Source organism: Haemaphysalis longicornis, unplaced genomic scaffold (genome assembly GCF_048455015.1).
Source record: "Haemaphysalis longicornis isolate Haplotype H1 unplaced genomic scaffold, Haemaphysalis longicornis Haplotype H1 scaffold_9, whole genome shotgun sequence".
In the NCBI taxonomy this organism is placed as follows: domain Eukaryota; kingdom Metazoa; phylum Arthropoda; class Arachnida; order Ixodida; family Ixodidae; genus Haemaphysalis; species Haemaphysalis longicornis.
The window spans coordinates 1,072,291-1,100,254 of record NW_027526460.1 but is presented as its reverse complement, the minus strand read 5'-3'; the positions used below and the strand labels follow the sequence as shown (position 1 = coordinate 1,100,254).

The 27,964-nt window shown below is 52.4% G+C and overlaps 1 protein-coding gene across 1 annotated transcript; it reads right to left on the bottom strand.

Annotated features, from left to right (window-relative positions):
* Window positions 1–841: 841 nt before the first annotated feature.
* Window positions 842–26,936, bottom strand: LOC144151496 (uncharacterized). Its single transcript, XM_077682566.1, has 3 exons — window positions 26,610–26,936; window positions 3,470–3,857; window positions 842–2,432 (listed from the first exon to the last, which is right to left on the bottom strand). The coding sequence occupies exons 1-3, from the start codon at window positions 26,625–26,627 to the stop codon at window positions 991–993; spliced, it is 1,848 nt and encodes a 615-aa protein (XP_077538692.1). The 5' UTR covers window positions 26,628–26,936; the 3' UTR covers window positions 842–990.
* Window positions 26,937–27,964: the final 1,028 nt, after the last annotated feature.

Sequence of the window (27,964 nt, the reverse complement as noted above, 5' to 3'; positions counted from 1 at the left end):
TTTTACGTAAACCCTGCGTGCACGGGCATCCTTTTGAACGTTCTAAACACTTCAAACAAGAAATATCAAATACATCTTTAAATTCATTGCATGTTTATTTTAGAGGCGGCTAAAATAGGTAGCGTTGTCGGGTACGTATACGCCCTCGCCAGTTATACTGCCATTCTCATCTGCCATTTGTGTGGCACGCAGCGGCGTCTTCCACGGAACGCGAGGGCTGCCCATCGCCTGCCTACGGCTGCACGCCGAGACATACTGAGATGGTTTGTATTTACAAGTCACATATAATAGTGCAGCTGCTAATAAAGGTGAGCTGTAACGACAAAGACACCACGCGCGCGCGCCTTCTTTTCTTTCTTCGTCGCAGCGAAGAAGAGGAAGAAGAGAAAGCGGCGCTTCAAAGGCCCAGAAAATTTCGCGAGGAGGCTACTTGTCAGCACTTTGCTGGAGCGCGAAAACACGAGAAGATGGCCGCGTTCCATACCACGCACGAACTTTCGCCGAAAGTGCTATGGGACGTACTGGTATATGTCAGAATCTGCTTGCGAGGGGAAAATAGTACTTGGCACTTATGATAAACAGATGTAGGGTGGCTATGTTTAAGACACGAACGCTGTCGTGCGTGGTGTGGAGATAAGTGCAATACCCACCCAGGATATATACTGTGCTCAAATAGCGTCGCAATGCCTCATTTAGAATTCTTGCTGCTTTTACGCGGCCGCGTAGAAGTTTACGTTTCCGCTGGACAGCTACCAGCGGCATCACATTGCGCAACAGAAAGTGCTGACTAAAAGCCTTGGCGACGGCTATGCCACTACAGCTTGCGACGAGTGGAACAGACGCCACCAAGAAAGCCGCGGACGAGCAGGCCGAGAAAATAAATAGAGTCGCTGCTGGGAGCCCGAGGCCTTGCAAGAGGCGGTGCTTCCGATCGTTTCGCAGCACGACACCCGCCAAGTTTCCCTCGTAAAAAAACAAGAGCGGAGCTGATCACTTCTTGTGCTTGTAGCCGGCCTGAGGTTGAGCCGGCGGCCGATAAGCCCGGAGCTGCGCAGAAGAAGCCGCTCCGTAGGCTCCCGGTCCCGCCAGGTATCCGCCGCCTGTGGACGCTCCCCCGTAGCCGGACGCCGTGAGAGCAGCCGCGTACGGGGCGGCCTGTAGCCTGAGCTGCGAGGAGCCCGACGCGTACTGGACGCCCTGGCCGTCGTACTGGGCGCCCCCGCTTGCGTGGCCGCCGAGCTGGGCGCCGCCGTAGCCTCCCGCTCCGGAGGGGGCGTACGCGGGCGCCTGAGAGGCTGCAGCTCCGGCGGCGTAGCCCTGCAGGGCCGCACCGGCTCCTGGCCCGTAGCCCTGGAAGGCCACTCCCGCCACGGGTCCGCCGCCGTACGTCTGAATGCCCGGCGCACCGCCGACGCCGCCGGCACCGTAGCCGTTCAGAGCGAGGCCTCCCGCAGATCCTCCGTAGCCCGCCTGAAGAGCGGCTCCCTGACTCGCTGCGCCTCCGTAGCCTCCCTGCAGAGCGGCGGCGCTGGGGCCGTATCCGTTGGCTGCTCCCGCCTGTCCCTGCGGAACGAATGCCTGCGCCGGGCCGAAGATGTTGGCTCCGTACTTGGGCGCGGAGCCCGTGTCCGCCGCGGCGTATCCGGCGGACGGCTGGAAGCCGCCGGCATATCCGCCGCCTCCTCCCGTCCCGTAGGCCAGGGCCAAGGCCTGTCCGCTGCCGTGGGTTCCGGGGCTGTAGGCCTGCTGCTGCTCGTACGCCTGCTGCGGTGCCGCGTACGCCTGCTGCGGTGCCGCGTACGCCTGCTGCGGTGCCGCGTACGCCTGCTGCTGGCCACCAGCGAACAGGTGCTGGGGCAGCGCGAACTGCTGCTGCTGCTGCGGCTGGGGTGCGTAGCCCTGGGGGGCCGCCGAGTACGCCTGGGCCTGCGGAGCGGGCTGGGCCTGGCGCTGCTGGGCCAGCACCTGCTGCACGGCGGCTATGGCAGAATTCTGATCGGACGTCAGGCTGCCGCCCAGCTGCTGGGGGACTGCGCCGTAGCCGCCCAGCTGCTGGGACGCTGCGCCGTAACCGGTGAACTGCTGCTGGGCTGCTCCGTAGCCGCCGATCTGCTGCGGCGCTCCGTAGGCGCCCTGTTGCTGCGCACCAGCTCCATAGGCCGCTCCGGCACCCGCGAAGGTAGCCAGAGAGTTGGCACCGCCGTACCCGTTGCCCCCGCCGTATCCTCCGGCGAGGGCGGGCTGCGGGGCTGCGGCGTACTGGACTCCATTCGGGAGCCCTCCACCGTACGGCCCGCCTGCTGCGCCGGCGTACTGGGCAGGCGCGCCGGCCTGCTGGGCTCCCGAGAAGACGGACGGCACGAACTGCTTGGCGTCCTGCTGCCCGGGGTTGTAGGGCGTGCTGTAGGTGCCGCCGTATCCACCAGAAGGGCCTGCGACAGAAAGCGGCACACTCCCGGAAATGAAGCGGGGGCCGCGAAGCAGCGCGTGCGCCCTAAACTCTGTTCCACAATGAGCACAAGCACTCGAAGGCCCTCCTCTTTGGGAGACGGACCAAATGCTCTTCCACCAGCTCGCATCTCACTCGACATACTGTGGTTGTTGATGCCAATGCGTGCAGATGTTCCTTGAGATCCACCAGCAACACGTATAGGACAAATCAACTTCTGCCACCGGGCGGGGCACTGTGACGTGGAAATCGCGCATAGGCGTGTTCTCCCAACCGAGAAATACTCATACGAGCGTATGGGTCTCAGGAAGGGGGCGATAGGCTTTGCGACACTTACGCATCTGATGTGACTTCAAACTCGGGGTGGTTTTCTTAGCGTAACCTCAACATCTACCCCACCACTGTGTATGAAGCCCACCTTGGCAGTCTGTGCTGAGCACCGTCTTCATCTCCGCAAAATCATGAGTGTCGGCTATAGACGTCGACAGTAGTAACATAAACCACTTTTTGTGTTCGCTCATCTCGAGTTGATGGGAAGCCTTGATAAAACGAAAGCGTTTGGTGCCCCATTATACAAAAAACTGTTGTTGTCCGGTCGAAAAAAGGTAGCCACCGCTATAAACAGTACGTATACAAGAAATACGATAGTATCTTAACTATAGCGTCACTAAATAAGCTACAGCCACTTCGTGCACCCGGAAGCGTCTGGGGGCCATTTTGTTTCTGGCTTGCAGTGTTCCCATCTCTCCCAACGAAACCGCCACCGATTGTGACGGGCAGAGTGCAACCGGCCGCTCTAGCGCCCGTGCAGCAGAGAGAGAGAGAAAGGAGAGAGGCGCCCAGAAACAAAATGGCTGCGCCCATATGTAAACAAATATCACGTGGTGCCGACCGACCAATGAAAATCCTCGCGGCACATAACAATGAGAAAAGAATGCCGATACTCTAAAAGTCTTTATATAGTGACGCTAATCTGAACCCGGGCCTCCAGAAGCGCTGCCCTTTGTGTCTAGTACGTACCGTAGGAGGGGGGGCCGCCGCCGCCCGCAGCGCCCTGCTGCAGCGGTGCCGGCGCGCCGTAGTGCTGCTGCGCGGGCGGCGGCTGATGCTGCGCGCCCTGCTGCAGCTCGTTGGCGCTGCCCGCGTGCTTGGCGCCGGGCTCCTGGAACTGCTGCGTGAAGGTGATGTGCGAGTAGGGCTTGACGGCGCCGGACGAGCCCTTGGCGTTGGGCTCTCCGCTGCTGACGGAGTAGGAGAAGCCGCTCTTCTCCTGGTTGAAGTCCACCTTGGTGCTTCCGTCGGGGCCGATCTTCTGGCTGTACGAGGGCGACAGCACGCCCAGGCCAATCGAGAAGCTGTCCTTGTCGTCGCCCGCCAGCGCGGCGCCGCACGTCAGCGCCAGCAGCAACTGCGAGGGCAGCGTCAGCGGCTTGAGCGACTCTCTTGCGACATTGCAAACTGACCCCCGGCAGACCCTCGCCACCTATTGTGCGCATGCCCCGGGACATTTGAAGGAAACATATGGCCCGGATTTGTGGCAGGACACTCGCGGCCATTGGTGGCTCTGTCAACCCTGTCTTGCTAGACTGAACCAGATGCATAGCTCCAACTCACTCCTTATCCACGCAGCCTTGAGGCTACGAAAAAATGCGGTTGATCCCTCTTCCATAGGAACCGGTAAAACACGACAGTGAAATGTGCCTTCACACGAGTAGCTGGATGCGTATTGGGTATCGATATGAACTTGCACGTCGCTATTTATATGTCGTCGGTATGGCACCGTTATACGCATCAACGTTACACACTGGATTGCACGCGCGGGAGCATTGCGTAAATCCGACTGAAACCAGAGGCGCTCGCAAACCGTCCGCGCGAACGAAACCAAACACGGTCCGCTGCAGCGAAAGGAGCGGCGGACCGTACCACGACCGCGACATTCGCAAGTCGGCCTCGATCTTACTCCGCGGTAGTTGCCTTCCAGGCTTCTTCGCAGGTTACGCAGCGCGTCCACCGTAAAAGTAGGCGCTGGCATCGAGGCGGCGCGGCGCTTATTAGCGTCATGATGCACTACTTCGCTTCGCCTTTCCTAGACCGCACCACCATCTGAAGGGAAAGATATAAGGCACGTTTGTCTTCTTGTCTACGCGTCAGTTCGTTTCGTACCTCCCGTTGCGGCGAAGGAGTTCGTGGTTCAAATCCCGGCGCAGCCACGTTAATCGAAGTTGTTCTGGCGATGACATGTCCCTGACGGTTGACGTCACTCAACTCTTGGTAGAGCCCGGCATAAAACAGTTTCGTGTTAAAAAGAAGCGGAAACACAACAAGAGGTGCGCCATTAAAGACGGCATGATTTGCTCTCACGTCAACGGAGTGGGGACCTGAAAAGACTTGGAATAAAGCGATTCTGTGATGACGAGCGTTCACTGTACAACAGTACTGCGATGAACGCGAAAAACGATCATGTGAAACCACAACGCGACATAAACGGCCTTCGGTAGGAAGCTTATGGCGGGGCATTGCTTGGGTAGGTCATGAGCGTAACTTCTGGTCATTGTGCCTTCCATGTGTACAGCAGAATGAGGCCGTTGTTTATCATTTCTGCTTCGCCATATCTGGGCACTGAGGCGTCCAGGTTCGTTGTGCACCGTGCGCACAATCTCATCGCCCTTCAGTCTCAATGCATGCCAGTTCCAGACCCGACTCTCGTGAATTCGGCCTCGGTTGCTTCGAGTCCATCACTTAAAGGGGCCCTGCAGGCAAAATACACGTTTGTTTTGGTAGCGAAGCTCTTGAGAAGATCGTGAGTGCATGGTGTCCGCCGTTAAAAATACCAATAAAATGCCGAGCGCACGTGAGCGCCTTCCTCGTTGCGACCGCCCGGCACTTAAAACAAACAACAAGAAAATGCCAAGAGCTCGTGTGTGCATGCCTCCTGGCAACCACCCAGCGTCCCCGGGGGACGTTTGTCAAACCAAGCATACCCACTTAGGGAGATTGGCCAAGATTGTACAAAAACAAAAGAAGAAGAAGAATGACCTTTGTTTAGGAAGAGGTCTGAGGCCCTGGTGGGGGTTAGGGGGAAAAGGAAAGGGGAAGAACCGTATTACAATTAATGCTCGCATGACGTTGTAATCGTTTACAGTTTCTGTTCCGCTTAGCTGCAGTCACGGTTTGAGCGTTCACATAGGCACTGGTCGTTGGTATGTGGAGCACTCTCGGGAATGTTCACACGAGTACAGTCGCGTACGAGCACGGACACTTGAAAAAAGGGTGGGACTCAGTCAGCCACTATAAAACTCTGTACGGGCCACTTTGTACAGCAAAGTTTGCTACCCTTTCAAGGGTGCTTGGATCGCCGCTAATAAGCTGCAAGTGCGCCATTAGTGCAGGGGCGGATCCAGCCACTCATTTTAGGGGGGGGCGGTCACTTGAAGTACAAATGAAGAGGGGGAGGGTGACTTTTGTTTTAGTAGTTACTATTACCAGGGACTCTGCTATTACCAAAGGAACCCCGTCAGAGAATAAATACTGTTAATTTTTGCTCACAGTGGTTCTACTTGCTTGCTCATCTTCAATTGTGCGTTACATCGTTTGAACAAGTAAAACAGAGCGAGAGCAACTTCAACGTGCAGAAGCATCACAGACGACGACAATTAGCAAATGGCGCAGTGCTTAGGCATATTTACGTAAGCCTTACAGGGGACTTTCAGCGTAATACTTTAAAAAGAACTGTCCATTGTGTAATCGAAAGAATGAATCACAAAGCGCGTAGCGACATGATGTCGTGCTAAGCTTGAGCAAGAGATGCTGTATCGGCTTGCGATAATCAAATCGCTTGTACTTTAGCAAAATTATTTCAGTCTATGTGACATTGCTTCACTACCTTTGAAACTCCCCAGCATAAAATCGTGGGCAGTGTTCATTTCATCAATATGAAACAACACATGCTCGTATTCTTTGTAAACGCATGTTTAGGAAAACGTACCTTGAAGTTTTATATGAATAACCTATACTGCTGCAAAAAGTACTTAATTCAATCACTGATGCATATCGTCGTAGCGGGTTCTATAGGATTTTGGTACATTCCTCGTAACTGCGTTAGAAGGGTCAGTATAGTAACTACAACATCCGGGGTATGCTTGACTGAAAACTGGCGTGACTGGCATCTCGAATACTGCAGCTAGCAATGATAGGCACGTTTCAAGTCTTCTTGTACTCAAAAACAAAACAATTAAGAGGTGCGGGTATCAAATCTAAAGTTCTAAATGCAAGCTACATATTTGCGCGTGGCCAACGCTTACCTCGAGTCGTCAGGATGGATCAAGTGGCTACTACAGTACCAGTCGTCAGATTCATGCGACTCGGCCGACGAAATCACGTGCTGGTCATGTAGTGAGCACGTGAGTGTTTCGTCACCTTCGACTACATGTCACATCTCCTTCAACTTGTGCCGCAGTACTGAACCAACTGAATTACCGAACCTTCTTGCCTCGTCGGCTGACGAATGACGATAAAAGCGTACACACCGATCGGTTGCTGGAACTCAAGTGTCTTTTTAAGCGAAGAAAAATGGTGACCCCCCGCCCCCGCATCCACTTTCCCGGTCCCCGATGGCGCGGCAGCGCAGGCGTGGAACACGATATCCCACGTGTCATACATCCGGCGGGTCAGGTAACGCGAACAGCCTGAGCAAGCGTGAGAAAGGCACCTTCAGTGAGCCGTGAGGCGCGCGTCCACTACAATTGTTTATTTTGATTGAAAAAAAAACAAAAAAACAGAGCGGTCAGAGCGGCTGTAGCAATCCCGGCTACGCAGCGGCGGCCGCGGCTTATTGCACCGTCTGAATAAATACAAAAACACACAAAAATGTGCCAGGTCACTGCTCTTTTTGTTTAAATCTCCTGAACGACAGCATGCGCGAAGAAAGCGGGGGCACAGAGAAAGCCCAAGCACGGCTGCTCCCCCCGCCGCTCCGCGAAGCTGTCGATTAACTTGGGCCGGTTCACGGCTGGTGCACCTGCAGCTCCTCGGCTTGTAAGGGTAAACCGTGCTTGCCTAGCTCGGTTTGCGATAACCACGCTTAGGAGACTAACTTCGGTTACGCCTGCCGTGTAGCTACCTCTGAAGCAGTGAAGGCCGATCATAACAGCCGTTCTAGCCATTCGGCTTCCTCTGCGGTTAGGGAAGTCGTGTCGGGGCAACCTGACCAAGGTGGTGGCCACGGGCACTGAAGGGAGGGGGGAGAGGGGGGGGGATGTTGACACAGGCTTTGGGGGGGGGGGGGGGGGGCGATCGCCCCTACCGCCCCCCCTCTGGATCCGCCACTGCATTAGTGTATGCGGGGCTGCCTGAGAGCCTAGGAGTTGCTCTCTGCCCCTTGAAAATGCTGAACAAGACCAAATTAGATGAAAGAGATTGGGGATAGTATGAGCCGCACAGAAGGTGCATTTAGATGCCGAAGCCTGATTTCTTGTCCATTTAGAAATTATGTCTGGTTTGTAAGCCGCATCCGCATACACCTTATTGGCGAATACTTCTCGTCTCGATAGCGTCTTTAAAGGTGTACAAAACCCAGGTGGGGAAGCTTGGACAAAAAAAAAAAAAAAAGACTCCAGCGTTCGCCGTAACTGTGACAACACTTGCTCGGAACGAGAAAGACACGTCATAGCGTACGCCCCTCCAAGGTCATGTCCAATGATTATCATTTAAAATAAGTGAAGGGAGCTCACACTTACAGCAACAGTGATGGAGCATATGCGGCTGCGGAAGCGAAGAAGAAGCAAGTCGGCTGGAATCGTGGACTTTTTTTTAATGGGCTTGAAGGTAGCGAGGCTGTATACTCTACCTTTGTGACCATTACGACAGCTTATGTACACGATTGCAACATGAACGATGATTGCCACATGAAGGATGACGTCATACATGGGCGCCATCATCGTTCGTGGACTTAAAGGAGCCATGAAGACAAAATACAAGTTGGGTTTATTAGAAAGACTGCTTAGTCCCGATAACAATGATACCAATATCATCGAAATCTTCGAACAAACAACGGAGATATTAAAGATAACGTGTGAAGCAGTCGCGACCCCCTAGCCAATTTCCCGCAACTTTTCTATGACGTCACGGAACCTTGTTTGTGCGATTGGCGGCCGCCTAACTGACCTGTCGCGACGACAATGACTGGGCGTCTGTAATGGGGCCTCTAGTTCCATTTGACCGCATCAATTTAATGCTAACGTGCAGTTAACGCACTGAAAATTATGTTTTATTGTTGGCCCGTATGACGTCATTCTTGCTCATAACACGTCACTGTGGCGCAAAATCTGAAAGTTTTTAAATACCTCTTACTTTTTTTCCGTTAAAAAAACCTTTTTTGGGGTTGTAATGGAGCTGAGTGAGATACTGAATCCTAGTTCTTTCAAATTAAACGAAGTTGTATTTTCTCTTCATGGCTCCTCTAAAGCGTCGTGATGGTAACAAAGGTTGAGTATACAGCTTCGCTACCTTCAAGTCATACGCGCTACTGTGAGCTTCGTTCATTTTTTATTCAAAAGATTTGGTGTTTTATATGCCATCAACGCATTCCCGGCAGCAAATGCTTTATTCACTGAGAAATTAACGAATGTGTGTTAAAATCTTGATCCTCCACCAAATTCTGTGTTTCGTGACGAGTGCGATGGTGTAACCAGGATAGGTCTGCAAGTGAACGTTAGTGCGCTGTTTTGTCTGCTGCATACTGCCGAAAGTCTTGTTGGTTTTTGATTGACCCGCTCTGTGTTGGAGCCCCTGCTTTTATTTCACAACCCGGCGCATGCATTTCCACGAAACAGTTGCTCATATAATTTGGCAATGCCCTCAAAACTCATTCCCTCTCATCTCTTGTGTGGAGCACTGGGAGGCGGCGTTAGGGAGCTCGGATCCGCGGGTCCAGCAAGGACTCGCTGAACGAGCAGCCCAGGTCACCGGCGCCCTCCAAGCGCTGGTCACCACTCGCCGTTGACCCAACAGCTCCAGAATAAAGTTCTTTCTCTCTCTCTCTCTGACGCACGCTTACTCATTGACTCTATACCTGCTTGCTCCAACACAGTTTTTCTGCATGTCGGTACTAATGACCTGGCCTCTTCTTCTGCTGAACGCGCTTTTTGTGAATATCGCTCGCTGACTGACCTTATTCTTCAATCTCGGCCTAACATCTCCACCATCTACGCCAGCTTGAATCTTCCGCGCTCTACTAACCGCCGCCGTGACTACCGCATCTCCCGCTTTGCCATTGGCTGCAACGAAAAAGCACGACGCTTTAAGTCTCTTCTGCGTGAATTCTGCCGCCACTCTCGCTGTGTGCGCTTCATTGACCACGGCTTCCAGCACCTTCCCGCCCGCCGAGTCCTTACTGCTGATGGCCTGCACCCCAGTTTCGAGGGTGTGGCTGTGCTTGCTAGCCACATCCGCGATCTTTGCTTCACGCAAAAGCGCTGCAACCCTCCTGGGTGACGCGAGGTCGCATGCACCGCCACCCAAGCTCCCGCAGTGGCCTCATACGACCATGACTTCCCACCGCTGCCTCTGCTCCCGTCCAGCACAACGCCCTTCACGATGTTCCCGGACACACGCATGCCGCCGTGACCACCGCGGCCACGGACCTTCAGCTGAGCGCCAGGGACGTACACCGAGAGTCCCCGGACGCCCGCCGCAGCCTGCAACCCGTATGTGCTCCTGCGACCACGGCCTCGGAGCACTGACGCATCATCGCCTGCAGCCCAACCCCGAGAGTGCGCCGCGCCCAGAGCCTGCCGCGCCCGCCCTCGGGAACTACAACGGCCGTCGGAGCCTCAACCATGCACAACCGAGCCGCAGGAAAACGCCAGCAGCGGATCCGCACTGCCATCGGACGCCCCAAAGCCAGCCTACAACCTCCGCAAGAAAGTGTCTTCTGCGCCGACAAAGGGACTTCAGGGTTAGGCTCAGACCTGCAACTGCCCAACTCTCCCCATCCAACACGAAGAAGTGGCAACAGGTACTAGACAACGCATCCTTGTAATAAACGCAGATAATTCTGAATCCCTACGAGACTATGTCCCATTCCCTCCGCCAGGAAGAAGAAATTCTTAGTAAGGAGCTAAGCGAAAGAGAATCAGGCCTTCTTCGCAGCTACGAATCCAAAAAGGCATCCGCCATATCCGAAAAAAAAAAGTGCGTAAATTTTCGCGAGATAATATTCCTAGCGATGACTATACCCGTAAGAATAAAATTAGCCCCTCTACTAATGTCTGTCCATTATCTGGGAATGCACATGAAAATCGCCCTTTAACGCGATTAATTCGCCAAATACTGACCATTCACCAACTCCCATTAGCGCCGGTACTAGTCAGTCTGCCAACGCAAACCCAAATTTTTATCCCCCTTCTGTCAGCTCTCCCCAGGCTATCAACGCTAAGAAAAATCTCACTGGAAATGTGATGAACCTCTCTAGTATTACCCTGTCACCAGATCAGATGAGCGCCCTGTCAAAAGGGCTGAATTTTTGCCCGGCAACTGGCGGTTTCGACGAATTTCAACTTTTTAAAGACTTAGATAACTTCACGAGGAATATGAGACTGCGGGAGTACTTCCATGACCGTCCCCCAACCGACGAAGCGCGAACTGCATTACCTAGCCATAAGCACTGGACCCCTCCCACGCAGCGCGATACATGCCTCGACATGTATATTAAAGCCGTTCATCGCGATGTACGAGCAGCATACCAAAAGCAAATCTTTTTCCGCCGTAACCTCACAAGCAAGGAAAAGAAAGCCCTGGAAGAACTCGCAGGTTGCCCCGAAATAGTAATCAAACCGGCCGATAAAGGAGGCGCCATCGTGATCCTCGACAAAGCTGACTATGTCAACGAGGCTAATAGACAACTATCGGAATCCACGTTCTACAGAGTACTCCCTAGTGATCCCACTAACGATTATAAGCTAATTCTCAGAGATAAACTCATTGAGCTTGTTCAAGATCAGGAAATAACTGATACAACTGCTCGTTCTCTTATTCCCTTAAGCCCAGTAGCAGGTAGATTCTACCTTTTCCCTAAGATTCATAAAAATAACAACCTAGGTCGCCCCATTGTTTCTGGCATTGGTACTGTCACCGAGAACCTCTCGCGCTATGTGGACTCCCTAATTCGCGACATTCCCCCCCGATTTCCATCCTTCATTAAGGATACAAATGATTTTCTCTCGGATATTCTGAAGATAGAAATTCCTAACAACTGTTTACTTGTTACCCTGGATGTCGTGTCGCTATACACTAACATTCCGCATGCGGATGGAATCACCGCTGTATCATGTGCGTATGAGCGGTCGGCGGGTGACTAACCTATCGATTCTCTCACCCTTGAAACTTTCCTTCACCTTATCCTTGAACTTAGCAATTTTGAGTTTGATGGTGTCAATTACGTGCAAGTCAGCGGAACGTCAATGGGCACCAAAATCGGGCCCAACTACGCGAATATCTTTATGGGATGTCTAGAGTCAAACTTCCTCGAAACCCATAATTTGAAGCCACTGTACTACAAAAGGTATATAGATGATATATTCATGGTATGGCAGCACGGTGAAATGGAACTTCTTGCGTTTATTGAGGCTTTTAACCTTGCGCATCCTACTATCTCCCTCTCTCATTCCTACTCTACGCACAGTATAACTTTCCTGGATGTTACTGTCACAGTTTCTCAGGGCAGGCTTCAGACTAATCTCTATAGGAAACCTACGGACACGCGCCAGTATTTGCACTTCCACAGCAGCCATGTCAGGCACTGCAAGACTGCAATACCTTATAGCCAATCTCACCGTTTTAGGCGAATCTGCACAAGACAGGCGGATTTCGATTCCAACTGCAGAGAACTTAAAACCGCGCTCTTGAATCAAAAACGCCCAGAGCAGGTGATCGATGACGCGATTACACGAGCTAACCAGTTGAACCGCACCTACATTCTCCGCAAAAAAGCTCCCAAACCCAATCAACAAACAAACCTCGTTTTGACCCATTCGGCCTCTTCTCGGAAAGTTGCATTCATATTAAAAAAACATCACAATATCCTTGCTCAAAGTGAACGCCTAAAGAGAATATTTTCCGAGCCGCCACGCGTTGTTTATAGACGCAGCAAAAATTTGGGCGACGTTCTCACTAAATCCAGCATCAGCCGACCACAGACTACTGGTTGCATGCCCTGTAACAAACCACGGTGTAAGGTATGCCCACAAATGACCACCACACAGCGCGCCGCCAGCACAGCTTCAAACTATTATGTTAATTAAAAGGGAACTTTAACTGTGATTCCGCCAACGTCGTATACCTGCTGGAATGCACCCTCTGCCGCAAACAATACATCGGCCAGACTGAAACACCCTTTCGTTTGAGGTTTAACAATCACCGTTCTCATGCAAAAACCTGCCCTTCTTTGCCTCTGTCAAAGCATGTTAACACTCCTGGTCATTCTTTTGAGCAACTGAAGGCCACAATTCTTGAATATAGTTTTAAAACGCATCAAGATCTCGAGGTTCGCGAGTCCTACCTCATTTATAAGTTTAAGTCAGCGTCGTTTGGCATCAATGAAAGTTATGGGAAATTAACGTGTCTTTCCTCCGAATAAAATTTCGGCTTCATTTCTCAGGCTAGTGTTACGCCTGTTCATTTATTTCCCTCTATAATATTCTCCTATCAGTTGGCGAGCTTCCGTAGATGGGTATAGTTTCGTGCTAGCGCCGCGTTTTTTAGCACAATGGCTTCATTAAACCAAATCTTACAAACAAGTCTGGACATTGTGATCCGGGTAGAAGGCTGCAGTACCATTGTTAGCTTTGATATTCTCACCTTGTAATCAATTTGTGTACGCGAGCGTGTGTGATTGCTTTCGTGTCCTCTTTCTTTGTAATTGCTGTTTTCTAATATTCGTTGCTGACCGCCTCGACATTCCCTGAACTGGCACCATGCGCCGGCCAGATGCATACTACCTGCTGCCGCATCATACGCGTGCGCCTGCCTGTTTTCTTTCTTTTCGTGACTTGTTTGACCTGGTCCTTTTTTTTTCCCGCTCTTTGTATACCAATGTTCACTCATTTCCTGTCGAAACTGCCTGTCCTACTGTTTTTGGGCGCGACCCTTGCCTCCCACCAACAGAAGCCAAGTGTCTCATGTTTCAATGACCTGACCCTGATTCTTAGAACGGGTGTGGATGGGCAGATGTTCGCCCTTTGTGTGCATGGGCATATCTTCTTTGGACCTTCTTCGTTCCGCGTGACTAATTTTTTTTTGCCCTTGTCAAACACGTGCATGGGCATATCTTGTTTCGACCCCTCTTTCACCCCTGTTGCCACGGGGGAGGGGGAATTACCTTGTTAATTTTTTCTGTTTGGTTCTCTCCTTCTTTCCGATGTGCGTACCCCGCGTGACTGTGTGTTCTTATTATCCTTTTTATAATTTTTTTCCGCTCTCTCTTCATTCTTTTACTATCCACCAACCATGATCCAATTGTACAAACTCTCCCTTCTCTTACTTTGCCCTCGCCCTTGCTACATTTTTTGTATATATATAACTCTGAAACGAACTTATTCTGTACTCTGAAGAAAGGAAGTCCTCTTCCTAAAACGTTAGTGAACTTATTTCTATTTCTACGTCTTTCTCGTGTGTCTCTGTCTCTACTAACCTTATGTTTTCGCGCTCTGTGTTAGTTTTTATCTTTCCAGACTATATCTATATATATATATATATATATATATATATATATATATATATATATATATATATATATATATTTATATGAGGGTCAATCTGTGGGACGAAGGTTGCGAACCAAATTCCTTCAAAGATAGATAAGCAAAATGGAAATGCGGTGTTGTCAGCGCACAGCGCACCCCTTTAATAGCATTTCCTTTTTCATGCGTCTTTCATATGAGGCAACTGATCATTTCAAGGATTAGAAACAATGCATTAACGGGAATTCTTGTAAGCCTCAATGTTTCTGCCGTCCATAAGATCCGGATGTTCTAAGTGGGAATACGGGAAGAAAGTAGCAAACAAAAGAAAAGTGCGCTCTGACAAGTTGCACAGCTGTCGTCTGGACGACAGAAAGACGGCAGCCGACGACCACCCAAGAGCACATTTCATCCCGTGAAACCGCCGGGTCACTCGGCCGTTCTAGCGGCGCGTAGCAGACGACGCGTCTCCAGCAGACGACAACACAAGCGCCGGCAAAAATGGACCCAGTAGCTACTCTACGTGCAAACCGAACTTGCTGGACACGTGCTAACATGCATGCTTCCATAAGTCGAAAGAAAATTTTACCCGGACCTCATCGTAGCGCGAGAAATGCAGCACGCGCGCAGCGAAAAAAGCACGCACCAATGCGGCGGAAGCCCCCGCGTACTCTCGCGGAGGGGAGAGTGCAGCGCCACCCGGTGATCGTTCCGTAGACAATACGCATCAACGTTACACACTGGATTGCACGCGCGGGAGCATTGCGTAAATCCGACTGAAACCAGAGGCGCTCGCAAACCATCCGCGCGAACGAAACCAAACGGGTTGTCCGCGAATCGTTTGGTGAAAACACGGTCCGCTGCAGCGAAAGGAGCAGCGGGCCGTGCCATGGGTGCGATATTCGCAAGTCGGCGTCGATCTTACTCCGCGGTCATTGCCTTCCAGGCTTCTTCGCAGGTTACGCTGTGCGTCGACCCCCGTACACGTAGGTGCTGGCATCACCAACTGTCGGCGGGTATTTGTCATGATACACAACTTCGCCTCGCCTCTCCTAGACGGCAGCACCATATGAAGGGAAGGATATAAGGCGCGTTTGTCGATGGTCCTATTTACGCGTCTGTACATGGCGCAGTTTGGAGCGTGTTTCGTACCTCCCATTGCGGCGGAAGAGCTCGTGGTTCAAATCCCGGCGCGGCCGCTTCGATCGAAGTTTTTCTTGTGATGTCATTCCGCAACGGATATGACGTCAGTCAGACCTTGGTGCACCCCGGTATAAAACACTATCATGTTAAAATACCTCCGACATGTGCCCACTCGTCCGGCCAAGAGTTAACAGCATACTTGAACACGCGGTTTATATAGTCATAACCGTTCGAAACTCTTGAACCGCTGGCACTTGTCATACATGCCCCCAGTATTTAGCGCAAAGAAAACTGCAGACACATCTGAGGAAAAATCTATATAATTAACCAGCCGCCCCTGCGTCCATTTACCGTAATTACCCGATTCTAACGCGCCCCCTATTCTAACGCGCACCCACTTTTCTTTGCAAAAAAAAAAAAAACGAAAAAACTTGCACCTCCGATTGTAACGCGCACGGAACTTTGTGAGCAAGAAAAACCAATGCGAGAGAAACGGGCGATTTATTCCTCGAAGTAATCTCACTCATCTCAGTCCTCGTCGCTCTCCGCTCACCACAACATCTCGTCCTTGGTGCCGTCAAGCGCGTTCGCGATGCCACACTACATAACGAACGTTCAACCATGGTCGATGGGATCGTGGCCCACGCCTCGCACGCCCATCCCACGAGCTTCTCCAGAGGCGCACGCTTCAGGCGACCGCTCGTTTTGAACGCGTGATAGCCGCTGCTGCCATTGCTGTTATCAGGCGCGCAAGCGGAACGATTTAACGATTTGTGTGAACGCCGATAGAAAAGCCTACACGCCTATGCTTCCTAGCGTCCGAAAAATCGTTGCTAAAAGCTTTGGCGCCATCTTGATGGCGATGGCGATGGGCGGGGCGAAATTTCCGTTGTTTCGGCAGTTTCGGTTTCGTATCCGATTCTAACGCGCATGCGATTTTTCGACCTATTTTTCCGGAAAAAAGGTGCGCGTTAGAATCGGGTAATTACGGTAGTTAGGAACGCTCATATGATTAAGTTTTACGATAGTCAGCGAAAAATAAGTGACAACCCAAGAAATGCCAAGTTCGAACTGTCGCGAAATGCAACGTTCGAACTGTCGCAGAAAGGCTCCAGCACGTGCGAGATGAAAGCAAGCACAAAACGAACAGAACTCCCGCTCGTGTCGTTGCTGGCAGAACAAGAAACAAAGGATAAAAAAGACATCCCCCTCGCGAGGGGCACGGTCAAATGCAGGGCATTTTCGGGGGGCGCACATACCCGATTTTATCTGGTTCGAAAGAAATTGACAGCGAGAGCGAACGCCGAGAACCGCCCCATCACGGCACGACCGCGCCACGACCACGTCACGACTACGTCACGATCACGCCACAACTGTTGTTGCTCCCGCGCCAAACTACGACGCATGCGCGCCCCACCTGTTGCTGAACGCGATCCGAGCACGCAGAGAACACGCGAGGAGCAGCGGAGAGCAGGTGAGGAGGAGTGGGGGAGAGGGCGCACCTGGAACGGCTGTTGCGGGCGCCGAGGCACGCCGACAACGCCGGGTGACATCGTGAGTTAAAGAAATGCTCTGCATTTAAAAAAGGCGCGCATATCCACCCTATGAAGGTGGTTGGAAAGCGAAGCTGTACACGACACCCGGAACGATTACTCATGCGACGTCACTTGAATCCACACACGTGGCTCTACAATGGGTAAAACCAGAGACAAATGAAATGCACTTAACCACACCCTGTATTACTTCAAAGAGATACTCCTTGCTGAGGTTAAATCATTGCATGATCGATGAATGGTGGTTCCTTGAGCGGTATTGGTGAATCACTTGAGTGGAAACTGTTTATTTATTATATCGAAGAAGCTCAAACGGGGTGTTAGACGATCTCCCTTCTCCTCCGTCGCTGCCGCAGCCGACGGAGGCAGCGATATCGGCGGCAGTGACGGAGGAGAAGATGCCATGCGTTAGTGTGAGCATCCATTAATTGTTACTTACTCCTAGCGCATGCGCAAGGACCGCACAAGGCTGCTACACGTGCCGTGGGCGGAGAGCAAAGCGGCGAGAGAGGTCACGCGACGCTATCACGTGGCATTCAGCGAGAACACATGGGGTAAACGCGTTGCTGTGCTCGGTGAGTACACCGTCTCGGTGAGTACACGCCCCCCCCCCCCCCCCCCCCACGGTCTCCGCGAGCGCTCGTAGCTCAATTGGTAAGACAATGGGCTGTCGCTCCGTTTCTCTATTCGTTCCGGGTTCGATTCGTTGCGGTGCCAGTAATTACTTTTATCTTTTATTCGTTCGCGGGAGTTTTCTGTTGACTCCAAGGGTCGCGACAGAACTCTTGGTTAGTAGAGGTAGAAAGCTTCGCTTTAAAAAGGTTGCGCGCTATCCCAGGAGACGGCGCGCGAACACTGCGAAGGCGGGAATATCGAATTGCCTCGAGACAACCTCATCAAGCGAGGAGTGAGATGTAGGACAGTTGCAAGTGGGGCGAGTTGGTACGTGTTCATGCTTAATCGCAGCGCGAAGGACGGGACAGACAGAAAGATCAACCACTGGACAGGCGCTGACTCTCAACTAAATTTATTGAAAGCCAGCAACAAACATTTATACTGAAGGCAAACAACGCCGCACGTGTCAAAGTAGCATACAAAGAAAACAAACAGAACCAGATAAAAGTGCAAACGGGAACATGACTTATTTGTCGTTATCCATGAACTGGACCTCTTTATCAGTAAGCACCACTGAAGGGTGGCTCACACACTTTTCGCCCCTCTTGCTAATGTGATAGGCTTCAACTATCTCGCGGTGTAGCTGCTTCGGGTGCTTGGTAACAATATCGGTTTCGTGAAACACCGGGTCGCAGCCGCACGTGTGGCAGGGCGAGGGCAGAGGCGGTCGCGGACGTTTGTCAAAGGAGAGTGCATGCTCTCGCAATCTAACATCAGCACACCTACCAGTCTGCCCTATGTACGCGAAAAGTGTGTGAGCCACCCTTCAGTGGTGCTTATTGATAAAGAGGTCCAGTTCATGGATAACGACAAATAAGTCATGTTCCCGTTTGCACTTTTATCAGGTTCTGTTTGTTTTCTTTGTATGCTACTTTGACACGTGCGGCGTTGTTTGCCTTCAATATAAATGTTTGTTGCTGGTTTTCAATAAATTTAGTTGAGAGTCAGCGCCTGTCCAGTGGTTGATCTTTCTGTCTGTCCCGTCCTTCGCGCTGCGATTAAGTATGACCGAGGAGTGAGACACAGAGGGAAAGAGCGTGAGGGCGGGCAGCAAAGAGCCTTTATGGCGAATCACTGTCTGCATTTCCGACAGCTTTCACGTTGAGTGGAACTGCTTGAATTTTTTATTCTTCCCGCCAGTTTGTGACATCGTAAGAGCACTCTAAGTCCGAAATTGTCTGGGCACTCTGAAATTGTGGTCCTCTTCATTTGAAACGAATGCGACGAGCCTCGAAGCAACGCTTCGTGAGGTCGTTTGTTGCGCCGTTCGTTCGTTTATTGTAACGAGGTCTGCACATTTAATCTGCCTGGCGCACAGTCCTTATCGCACCGTCGCGTCTTCCTTCTTTTGTACTTTGCAGCCTTACGTAGAGCGGGCGAGTTACTCCCTATTAATCGAAAAGCCGCGGTGCCGATGGTGCCAACCTGTCGAACGATTTTCTCTATATCCGAGACTGGTGCGAGGTGCCGCATCACTTCCCTTTTGCTTCGATCTGGATCGCGTCAGAGTGACGCGCTTACAGACGGAGCGTCGTCGCCAGAAAGGGTTCGCGTGCTCGGAGGCACTGAGGCACTCATCCCGTTGGCCCGTGACGCCGTGGAAAGCAACAGCCAGGAACCGGCGCTTTCCGTTTCCTCGGGCCTTCCTGCTCGGGCGGCGGCCAGTCTCGCAAGATGTATATCGCCGGACCGGTCACGCATTTGGGCTCGGGGGGCCATTGTCGCCCGCACTCGCCGGTATCGCTGGGGCGCCGTGTGGACGTCGTCGTTAGTCGAGCCGGCCCGGTGCAGAACGAAAACAGCGAGGCAGCAGGGAAAGAAATGCGTTCGCTGCCCGGCTCAAGGCTGCCCCTGTTTGCGAAAGCCTGGACGTCCGAGTGCGCTCGACCAGAGCGGCTCGCCTTCTCCTGGACGTGTGCGGGCGCTCGAGCGTGAGCGGAACTCCATTTCGACTCCAGGAAGCGTGTCCTGCCGGGCGAGCTAGCTGCGCTGCGGCCGCCGTACGCGTGTCGACCCGCGTGTTTCACGTCGGCGCAAACAGAGGCACCGACGCTGCGGTGCTGCCAACTGGAGGCTGCCAGCGAACGCTGCACGGCCCGTCGATTGGCTGTATGCGGGCGGCCACCACTTGTTGCGGACTCTCAATAACGGCCCAAACGGCCCATTTGCAGCATCTAGCAGCAGAGCTGTTTTGCAAGCCGTAAGTTCGCCGTTGCAGGGAAAAAAATCACAAGAAAACGCCGAGCGCTCGTGAGCGCGTGCCTCGCGGCGACCGCCGAGTCCCCGTCTCGCGCAGTGGCTCTAGCAAAAAAGAAAAAAATCCAGCGCTACTGCCAAGCGCTGCTCCCGCACACGTAAGAAGTCGATCCAGCGCCAATGCTAAAGCTGAGAAGGCACCCTGCTTCCGAGAGGCCGCCGCATTTACTAGAAGCAATTGCGGACAATAGGCCACGAGTGGGCCAGTCCTCCCCGAGACGACTTGCAGATCCCCCCGCCACCGATGCCTCGAGTCGACGACGAAGAGCTGGTGGAAGTCTGCCGTGCTGAGGAACACTTTGCACGCACCACTGGCCGCGCAGAAGACGGCCAATCCTCAGATCCACGTGACGGCGATTACAAGCACCGCAACTATTCAAATAAACAATGATGCTGAAACCTGACTGCGTGTACGGCAACGCTCACCTACAACAGCTTCGCCATTCAAGTCTCGCGCGTGAGTGCAAGTTTCCCCGAATTTGTGTGCGAGCATAGCTGAGATACGTGGCTTTTTCTCCAGCTCACTTGATATATGCGCGCTCACGGGTCTCCGCACAGATTTCGCGGCTCACACTCGTGTGTGGTCGACAGCGTTACCTGATTCTGCACGCTCGTAAGAACATTTCCACGATGATGGCTGAAATCTGTCGAGTGCGGTTTAAGTGTCCAAGCACTGCAACGAAGGAATATAAGAGCACACGATGCGGAGGTCACGCTTGGATGCAAATGTTGATGGGCAGAATGATGGTCCGCCGCCAAAGCGTTATTTGACGCCGGGTCAATTGACGTGGCCTTGCGACAAGACCATCTGACTCGCGGTTTCTTGCTGCAGAAGATATTTGATAACGTAATGGAATTTCGCGCTGTTCTACCGCTTTCAGTGACTGTGCTGTAAGGAGACCACGGAGACCCTGACAGAGCATGGGAGGACGTGGCGAGGCCAGTGTGCCCTTGTGGTTTCCTAAGAGCACGAAATGTTTTCCCACCCAGAAGAGAGCACGGCAACCCCGTCTTACAAAGTGTACACTCGCTTGATTCTGTCGGTGCTCGCGGATGTTTAGAATAATGCTGTGAAGCAACTCCAAGAAGGAGTCATGTTCGTCCATGCGCCAACGAAAATAAATATAGCGGGTGCAATATGGGGCGATAAACAGCGCAGAAGGATGAACTAGAGGGATCCATGACTTCGTGTACCGCGAAAATTAAAGAAAAAGCGGGAAAGGACAGACGGAGGTAACGGGCACAAGCGCACAAGCGCTAACTTCCCACTGTGCTTAGCGCTTGTGCCCGTTGCCTCCGTCTGTCCTTGTCCGCTTTTTCTTTATTTTTCCAACTGTGCTTCCAACTTCCAAATGAGCTTTACTGAAAAAAAAAGCGGAAGCGAGACATTATCGTACACAACAGACAAAAGAAGCGAAGCAAGATATAACGAAATTTGCACAGAAAAACATCGCACAACGATGTGACCTCGAAAGAAAGGCAGCACGAGGAATTGACTAAAGTGGCACCCACCCCCCTCTCAGGTAGCCAATCTCCTTATCAGACAAGGCCACATAACGGGCGGACGCGCAACGGTCCCCCAGGCGTGCTATTTCGGCCGCCTCAATGATTTACGTACAGCCTTGTCACTGGCGTGTCGAGCAGTGACGGTCCGACTGTCAAAGGGGCTTACAGCCGCGGCAACTAAAACTCAAGTGACCCTTGACAATTTTACGCCCGTTGTAGTCATGCTCACGCGGCCGGTCGTTAGCCCGGCTGCGTGCGGCTGTAAGTCCTTCTTCGAGTCATTGCTCGACACGCCGATCAGAAGACTATAGAAAAATGACTGAGGCGGCCGAAATAGCCCGCCTGGGGGGCCATTGCATGTCCGCACCTTCTGTGGCCTCGTCTGATAAGGAGATTGGCTATCTAAAATGGGGGTGGGCTCCACCGTAGTCGATGCCTCGTGCTCCCTTTTTTTCTACGTCTCATCGTTGTGCGATATTTTTGTGTGCAAATTTCATGATATCTTGCTTCTGTTCTTTTGTCTGTTGTGTACAATAATGTCCCGATACCGTGTTTGAATTCGCGCTTTTTTTTCGTTAAGGCACAGCTGGAAGTTAGCGCTTGTGTCCGTCGCCTCCTCCTGTCCTTGTTCGTTTCTTTTCGCGCTACACATGAAGTAATGGATTACCGTTGCCAACTAGCGCGCACCCAAACTCTGGTGGAGCTCAAATGCGCGAGTGGAACACGCTAACCCACATTTACACGAAAGAATCTGCCCACCGCAAGTGATGAGGGAAATTGCGCGGGTATGAGAGAAGGGGCCGAAGAAAGTACAAAACGACGGGGATGAAAAGGGAAAAAAAGAAGGACATGTGCAGATGAACTACGATGACTTCGGGGCGGAGGGTGTGGTGACGCCTTGGGAGGTCATCGAAAGAGGTTTTCGAAACGCAGTGAACGAACAGCGGATGTTGAGTATGATGGTGGCGCGAACTGAGCGACACTTTCGAAATAGCAGCGACAACGCGAGGGACACGCGAACAGTGTGGTGCAAAGAAGTGGCGGTAGTAAGAGCGGAAAAATCTTTCGTAGCTTATCACTCGCGTACAGCGTCAGCGCATCAGCTGTCCTCCGTGAGGGCTGGGTCACGAGCCATACTTTCCGAGTACTTTTTCATGTTCCACGATATTTCTCTATCGCATCCGTATGCCAGTAATTAGAATGTGGCGGTGTGTGCTCGCTCTAGGGCACCGCTAGCCTTTCGTCGACCTAAATGGTTTGCAAAAGGACTGTGTCTAGAGTGCTGTCCGACGGTACCACAAGAGCTCCACTACAGCGACGTCCATCGGCGTTCCAATGAAAAAAATTGCGCTCCTGGCGCTACTTCGCCTTTCATTAACGTAACTTAACGTAACGTAAACTAGCCTAACATAACCTAACGGACATAAAATAATCATTTAAAACACCAGAAGCTAACCTGAGCCATAAAAAATCAATTAAAACTAAAAGTTAGAACCATCGCCTACACTCTAAAGGTTAGAACCGCCGCCCTTAGTAACGCGCAGCTAAGACGGAACCTCTACACCGCAATGGCCGTCGCTCTGGCGTGTGTAAGCGCAGTCGTAAGAATTAAAATCTCGTCGAATGGCACACTAGCCGCGGCTGAGCTGGACTGCCGTCGGACGGCACTCGAGGCAAATGGAAGGCAAAATAAATGCTCTAATAAAAGTTCGACCTGCGTACGACGTCAGAATTGTACAGGAAAATTCTCCGAGCGACAAATTTTTTCTACTCCCACAGATTGGGCACTCGTGGTACCTGTGATATTAAACGCCACGCTGGTTTAACATGTGCTTCGTAGCTAGAGAGCAAGCCGCCTGTACTATACGGCAAGCAGCTTTTAACATTTTTTCACCATGTTCAACCAGCCTACCCAAAACCTAGACCCAGAACCAAACGGAAAGAATCGGTTGAACTCGGCGGCGTGAAAGTTTGTAGGCAGCCATCTTGTCGTGCAGTGCACCCGACCGTTGGACTCGGCTGACCGTCGGCGTAACGCTGCTGGGCACCTTTCGTCGCGCTGAGGCCCTGCACTATGATTTGCGAGCTAATACTTGAACTGACTGCTTGCTTTAACTATTTCCTTTTTAGGCTGAGCGACACCGGCGCCCCCGTGCCTAGAGCAGAACCTCGTGAACTCGGTTAACTTGACACTTGGGCCAATTCGGAAGTTTCAAGATTCGGAACCGATCGCATAGGTCGTCCGTGCAATATGTACGCGTTAACCTGGAAATGTTTTTTTTAAGGCTTCTAGCGGACAACTCGAAACTGGGCGGGCGAAAAAGACTACAGAGTAATGAGTGGAGTAAGTATCTATCCGATGGATTTCAGGGGTAATAGAGTGTTAGGGCAGAGCGAAGAACCGGCCGGCCGGTACGGTACCCGGCAGCCGACCGGCGCCACTGCGCGTGCGCACAGGTGGCGAAACCGGTTGTGTAACGGACGTGGTACTGCGACCGATTCTCCGCTGTGCTATAACACTCTAATATGTGAAGGGCACCTGTGCGCAAACGTTTTTGCAAACGATGGCCCACTCACGCCCCGGTTCCCGGATGTGAAAAAACTCTGTTAAACAGAAGCGGTTTCCAGGCTGGCACTGACGCCCGTACATCGCATACTTCGACAAAACATGTAAGGCCGCACTGACCTTCACGAGAGAGGGAAATCGCGGCCCCTCTTCCCGATGAAGAATTAAGGCGCGTGCAGGTTTCCTCGCCGCTTAGCTCGCTCACACCGCGAGCTCAAGCCTTTCGGCGCGCGGTCACTCTGGGGGCGGGAGGGGGGGGGGGGTCTGGACCCTCGGCGCGATTCGTGGGCAGGCGGCACGAAAAAGAGCAAGCAAGCACGTGGGTGCGCTGCCGCACAGAGCGAACACAACGCTCGATCGTTCCGACTATCAACGGGGTTCACGACATGCCGCTGCTTATGTACCTTCCCGTTCTTTGCCCCAAAACTTACGTCGGCATAAGTCAACGCATGAATTGCGTGTGATTTATCTAACCCCACGAAAAAATGTGAGGGGCTTTCAAGAAGGGGATTCGTTCTCGTGTTGCAGTTGTAACCAGGGACCTCCCCTTGTCGGACCAGCTTCATCTGTCTGTAAGCGGACGGCTGGCTGTCATACGTGGGGCGAGCAGGATTCAAACTTAGAAATCCGGCTCACAAACAAACGTTGGGCGCCCACCAAAGCCTCTGGGACGTTCTCGTAAGGAAACAGGCTCTGAAAGTTACGCGGCTTCACTTTGCCTCGCGAATGGCCTCGCCTAATTGCCCTGGTCTCCTTGCGCTTTAGTACGCTCAGCGCGACCGTGGCTGCAACGCTGGCCGGGTGTCCCGGGGAATCGCGAGCCGTTGTCCCATGAATAAAAATCACCGCCAGACACTCGGCCTAACACAGCTTCGTCTCACTCAGCAGGGCTCCAAATGGTCGACTTCTCTTCTCTGCACAGCCTGCTTGCTGCGTAACGGATCCCGCTGTGCGTTGGGAATGGGTGTAAAATACGTTCGCGTCCTCTTTGTGAACCCATTGCGGCCTAAATTATAACGGCACAAAGTGCGACGAAAAATATGTCCTGTTACATTTCTGAATGATGGGTGCTTTTCACGGAGCACCCATGTCTAAAAGGTCTAAAAGCATTTCCCTTGATGAGGCTAGTAGAATTCACGGTATACTCGGGAACGACGTAAGAACGGCAACGGAATTTGCCGCTGTGCCCAATCACCGCAGCCGGACGTTACTCCGCGCGGCGCAGGTAGTGCGTTGCTGGGAATGTTTTGAACATGGCACGAGCAGTTTCCCCGATTTTTTTTACTTCGTATGCTTATAAACGACTGTAGCGACGACGAACAAACTACCTGAGAAAAGGCAGACGATATGACGCATTCATAGCAATCTCCTTTCAAAACGCGCGCGCGCCCGTTCACATCCGGGTCCGTCGCTTAGGCGGAGTGATACCGCACATGAGCTATTGCCGTTCTTAACTTGCTCCCGAGTATCAAGACGTGAACAGTATACAATTTTTCAGTCCTTCTAGCATGGCACTGGTTAAAAAGTCTGGAGCAATGAATAAACTATCGAATGAGAGTTCCGTACGAGTAATAAACGCTCAGTCACCTGGGGTGATTTCCTGTCTCGCGGTTAGTATGACAAGCCTTTTTTAGTCGCATGATATTTTGCTTAATCGTGAGATGATGCGCGATGCCGTCGTGAGTGAGCCAGACTCCAGAGCGCGCGTGAAGGCAACGAATGTATCCTCGCCAACTGCGCCCATATTTCTTTCGGCTGTGTCGCATGAACAATCGCACTGAGGTGCGTCAGCAGAGATTCTGCTGTCTTTTCAATACCACAACGCATCTATGCAGTCGTTAAACAATGAGAGTGATTTCGGTACGCTGCACTCTGACACCGAGGCAACTTCAGCCGAGCGCGCTGGCCGAACGTGCCGCAAACAACGCCAGGTACCTGTCCTGTATGCCGGATAGCCTGGGGTCGTGCCTGAGGCTTCCGAGATGTTAGTCGGCTAATGCAGTCGAATGGCGTGCCGCCGCCCACAGGGCAGAGAGCGACAACAAGATAAGAGGGGAAACGACGCTTCCCAGCGCGGCCACGTAACGTCACCAGCGCTTGGCCAAGGTTGAGCTAGCGGCATCTGTCGCGGGTGAAGGAACTGCAGCGCGGCCGCCGCGGTCGGCACTCCACTGCGCAGCCCCGGAACGCTACCATTTCGTTCGTCAGGCGCCGCCGCAGCTACGAAGCATCGCATTCCGCGCTGCTTTTTATTGTGACATTATTTGGCCACTCACCTGCCGGACGTTTCGCCTCCTATGCATCACTCACCGGTGGAAACATCGGACGCTGTAGGGGCTCATTTACCTGCGAGCAGCTGTCAAGCGGGCCGCGATGAACGCTTCCGGATTAATTTAGACTACCTTGCGCCCTTCCACGTTCAACAAGGTTGTGGTAAGAGTCGCTGCCTTAGTGCACTTTGTCTGCTTGACAGATTCGTTCGCCACGACGGGGAATCGAACCCGGATCCTTGCGCAATAGAGAGAGTGCATCGAAGTTACTAACGGTCAATTTCACCTCTTGTTTAACTGGGAAAAGGTTGCAGCTTCATGCGTGGAGTGAAAGTACCACGTCTAAGCTGGACATTCGGACAGTGCGGGGATCCGTGCGGGACAGGAAGAGTTACGGTGGCACACCTACGCGAGCAATAGGATGCAACGCCGCTGTAAAGGTGTGGACGGACGTACCACTATCCGCATGGTCATCGAGGCGCGCACTTCCCTCGTGGAGGAGGACCTTCGGTCGACGCGGCGGTATCAAGCACACACAGACACGTGTAATCCCAGGCACGCAGAGCACGGAGAGCGCGCGTCGGTCGGGCGGCGGGCAACGTAATCAGCGCGTTTCCCCTCTAATGGGCGCTTATATACGCCGGCCCGCATTCGGCCCTGCCCCGCGTCGGTCTCCGCCGCCGCCGCCGCCGCTGACCCAGTTCCGCCGCGGCGGAGGAGAAAGTCCGAGGGATCAGCGAACCAACGCCGCCGCCGCCACCGCCGCCGCCGCCAGGATGTGTCCGGTTGTTCAGCGCTCTGCTGGTGATCCGTTCATCCAGGCCCCGAGACCATCGTTCATCGGGAGAAAGATGGTAGTTGGGACGGCTACCCGAACTGAGAGAAAGCGTAGCTGGTAAAAAGGACAGCCGCCAGGGAGGGTTCAGCGGAATGAACCTCCGGATAATTGCCTCTTTGTTTTTTTTTTTATTCGGTGCTGATTCCGCACCTTCAAGCAGGGAGAAAATGAACATCTTGTTGAGCGGGATGGTGGAAGCGCAGTGCAGGAGTCCGTGTGTTAGCGAAGCGGCCGAGCCACCAGGAGGGTCCGCTGCTCCCATCGACAGCTGGCCAACAGCGTCTGCCACAACTCAGCGGAGGACTTTGTGCGCATTTCAGGGGATGTTAAAGGCCCCGTACATGTTGTCGGCGGAATCGGCATCCCACTGTGCTGGCTGCATGAACGATAATAGTCGGAGCGTGACCCGCTGATTGTGCCCTGGGAGTATGAAGCGGGGCTCTCACCTCTGTAGACGACCGTACTTCACCGTGACACTCAACATGTGGGAAATCCAGCTTTCAAAAACCGAGATCTCTCTGAAGTAGCCTTCACCTCTAAGCACGGATGCATTGCTGGGAAGAAATTATTTTCGGGGGGGCAATGTAATCCTTAAGAGCAACAAAAAAGACGGAGGACGGAAAGGATGCGCAGGGACAAAGCGCTAACTTGCAACTACTGGTTTATTGAAGGAAGCACTTATTAATAACAACGGAGTGCATAAAAACAGGCAACATACGCGACACAAACCAAAAACAAAGTAAAATAAATTTGATATCCCACCACACCTTCTTATCGCCCTCTTCCCGAGCCACGGGCTTCCAAATAAACAACCACTTTTGCCCATAAAGCAACTGATGCTTGACTAATGCCTCCGTCAGCGGCTTAAAAAAATTTCTAGCGCTTCCAAAATTTCTCTGGTTGTTCGGTTCCTGCTTTTAAGCAAAATCTTGCAGTTCGAAAACAATCGCGACAGTGCTGCCCATTGTGGCCC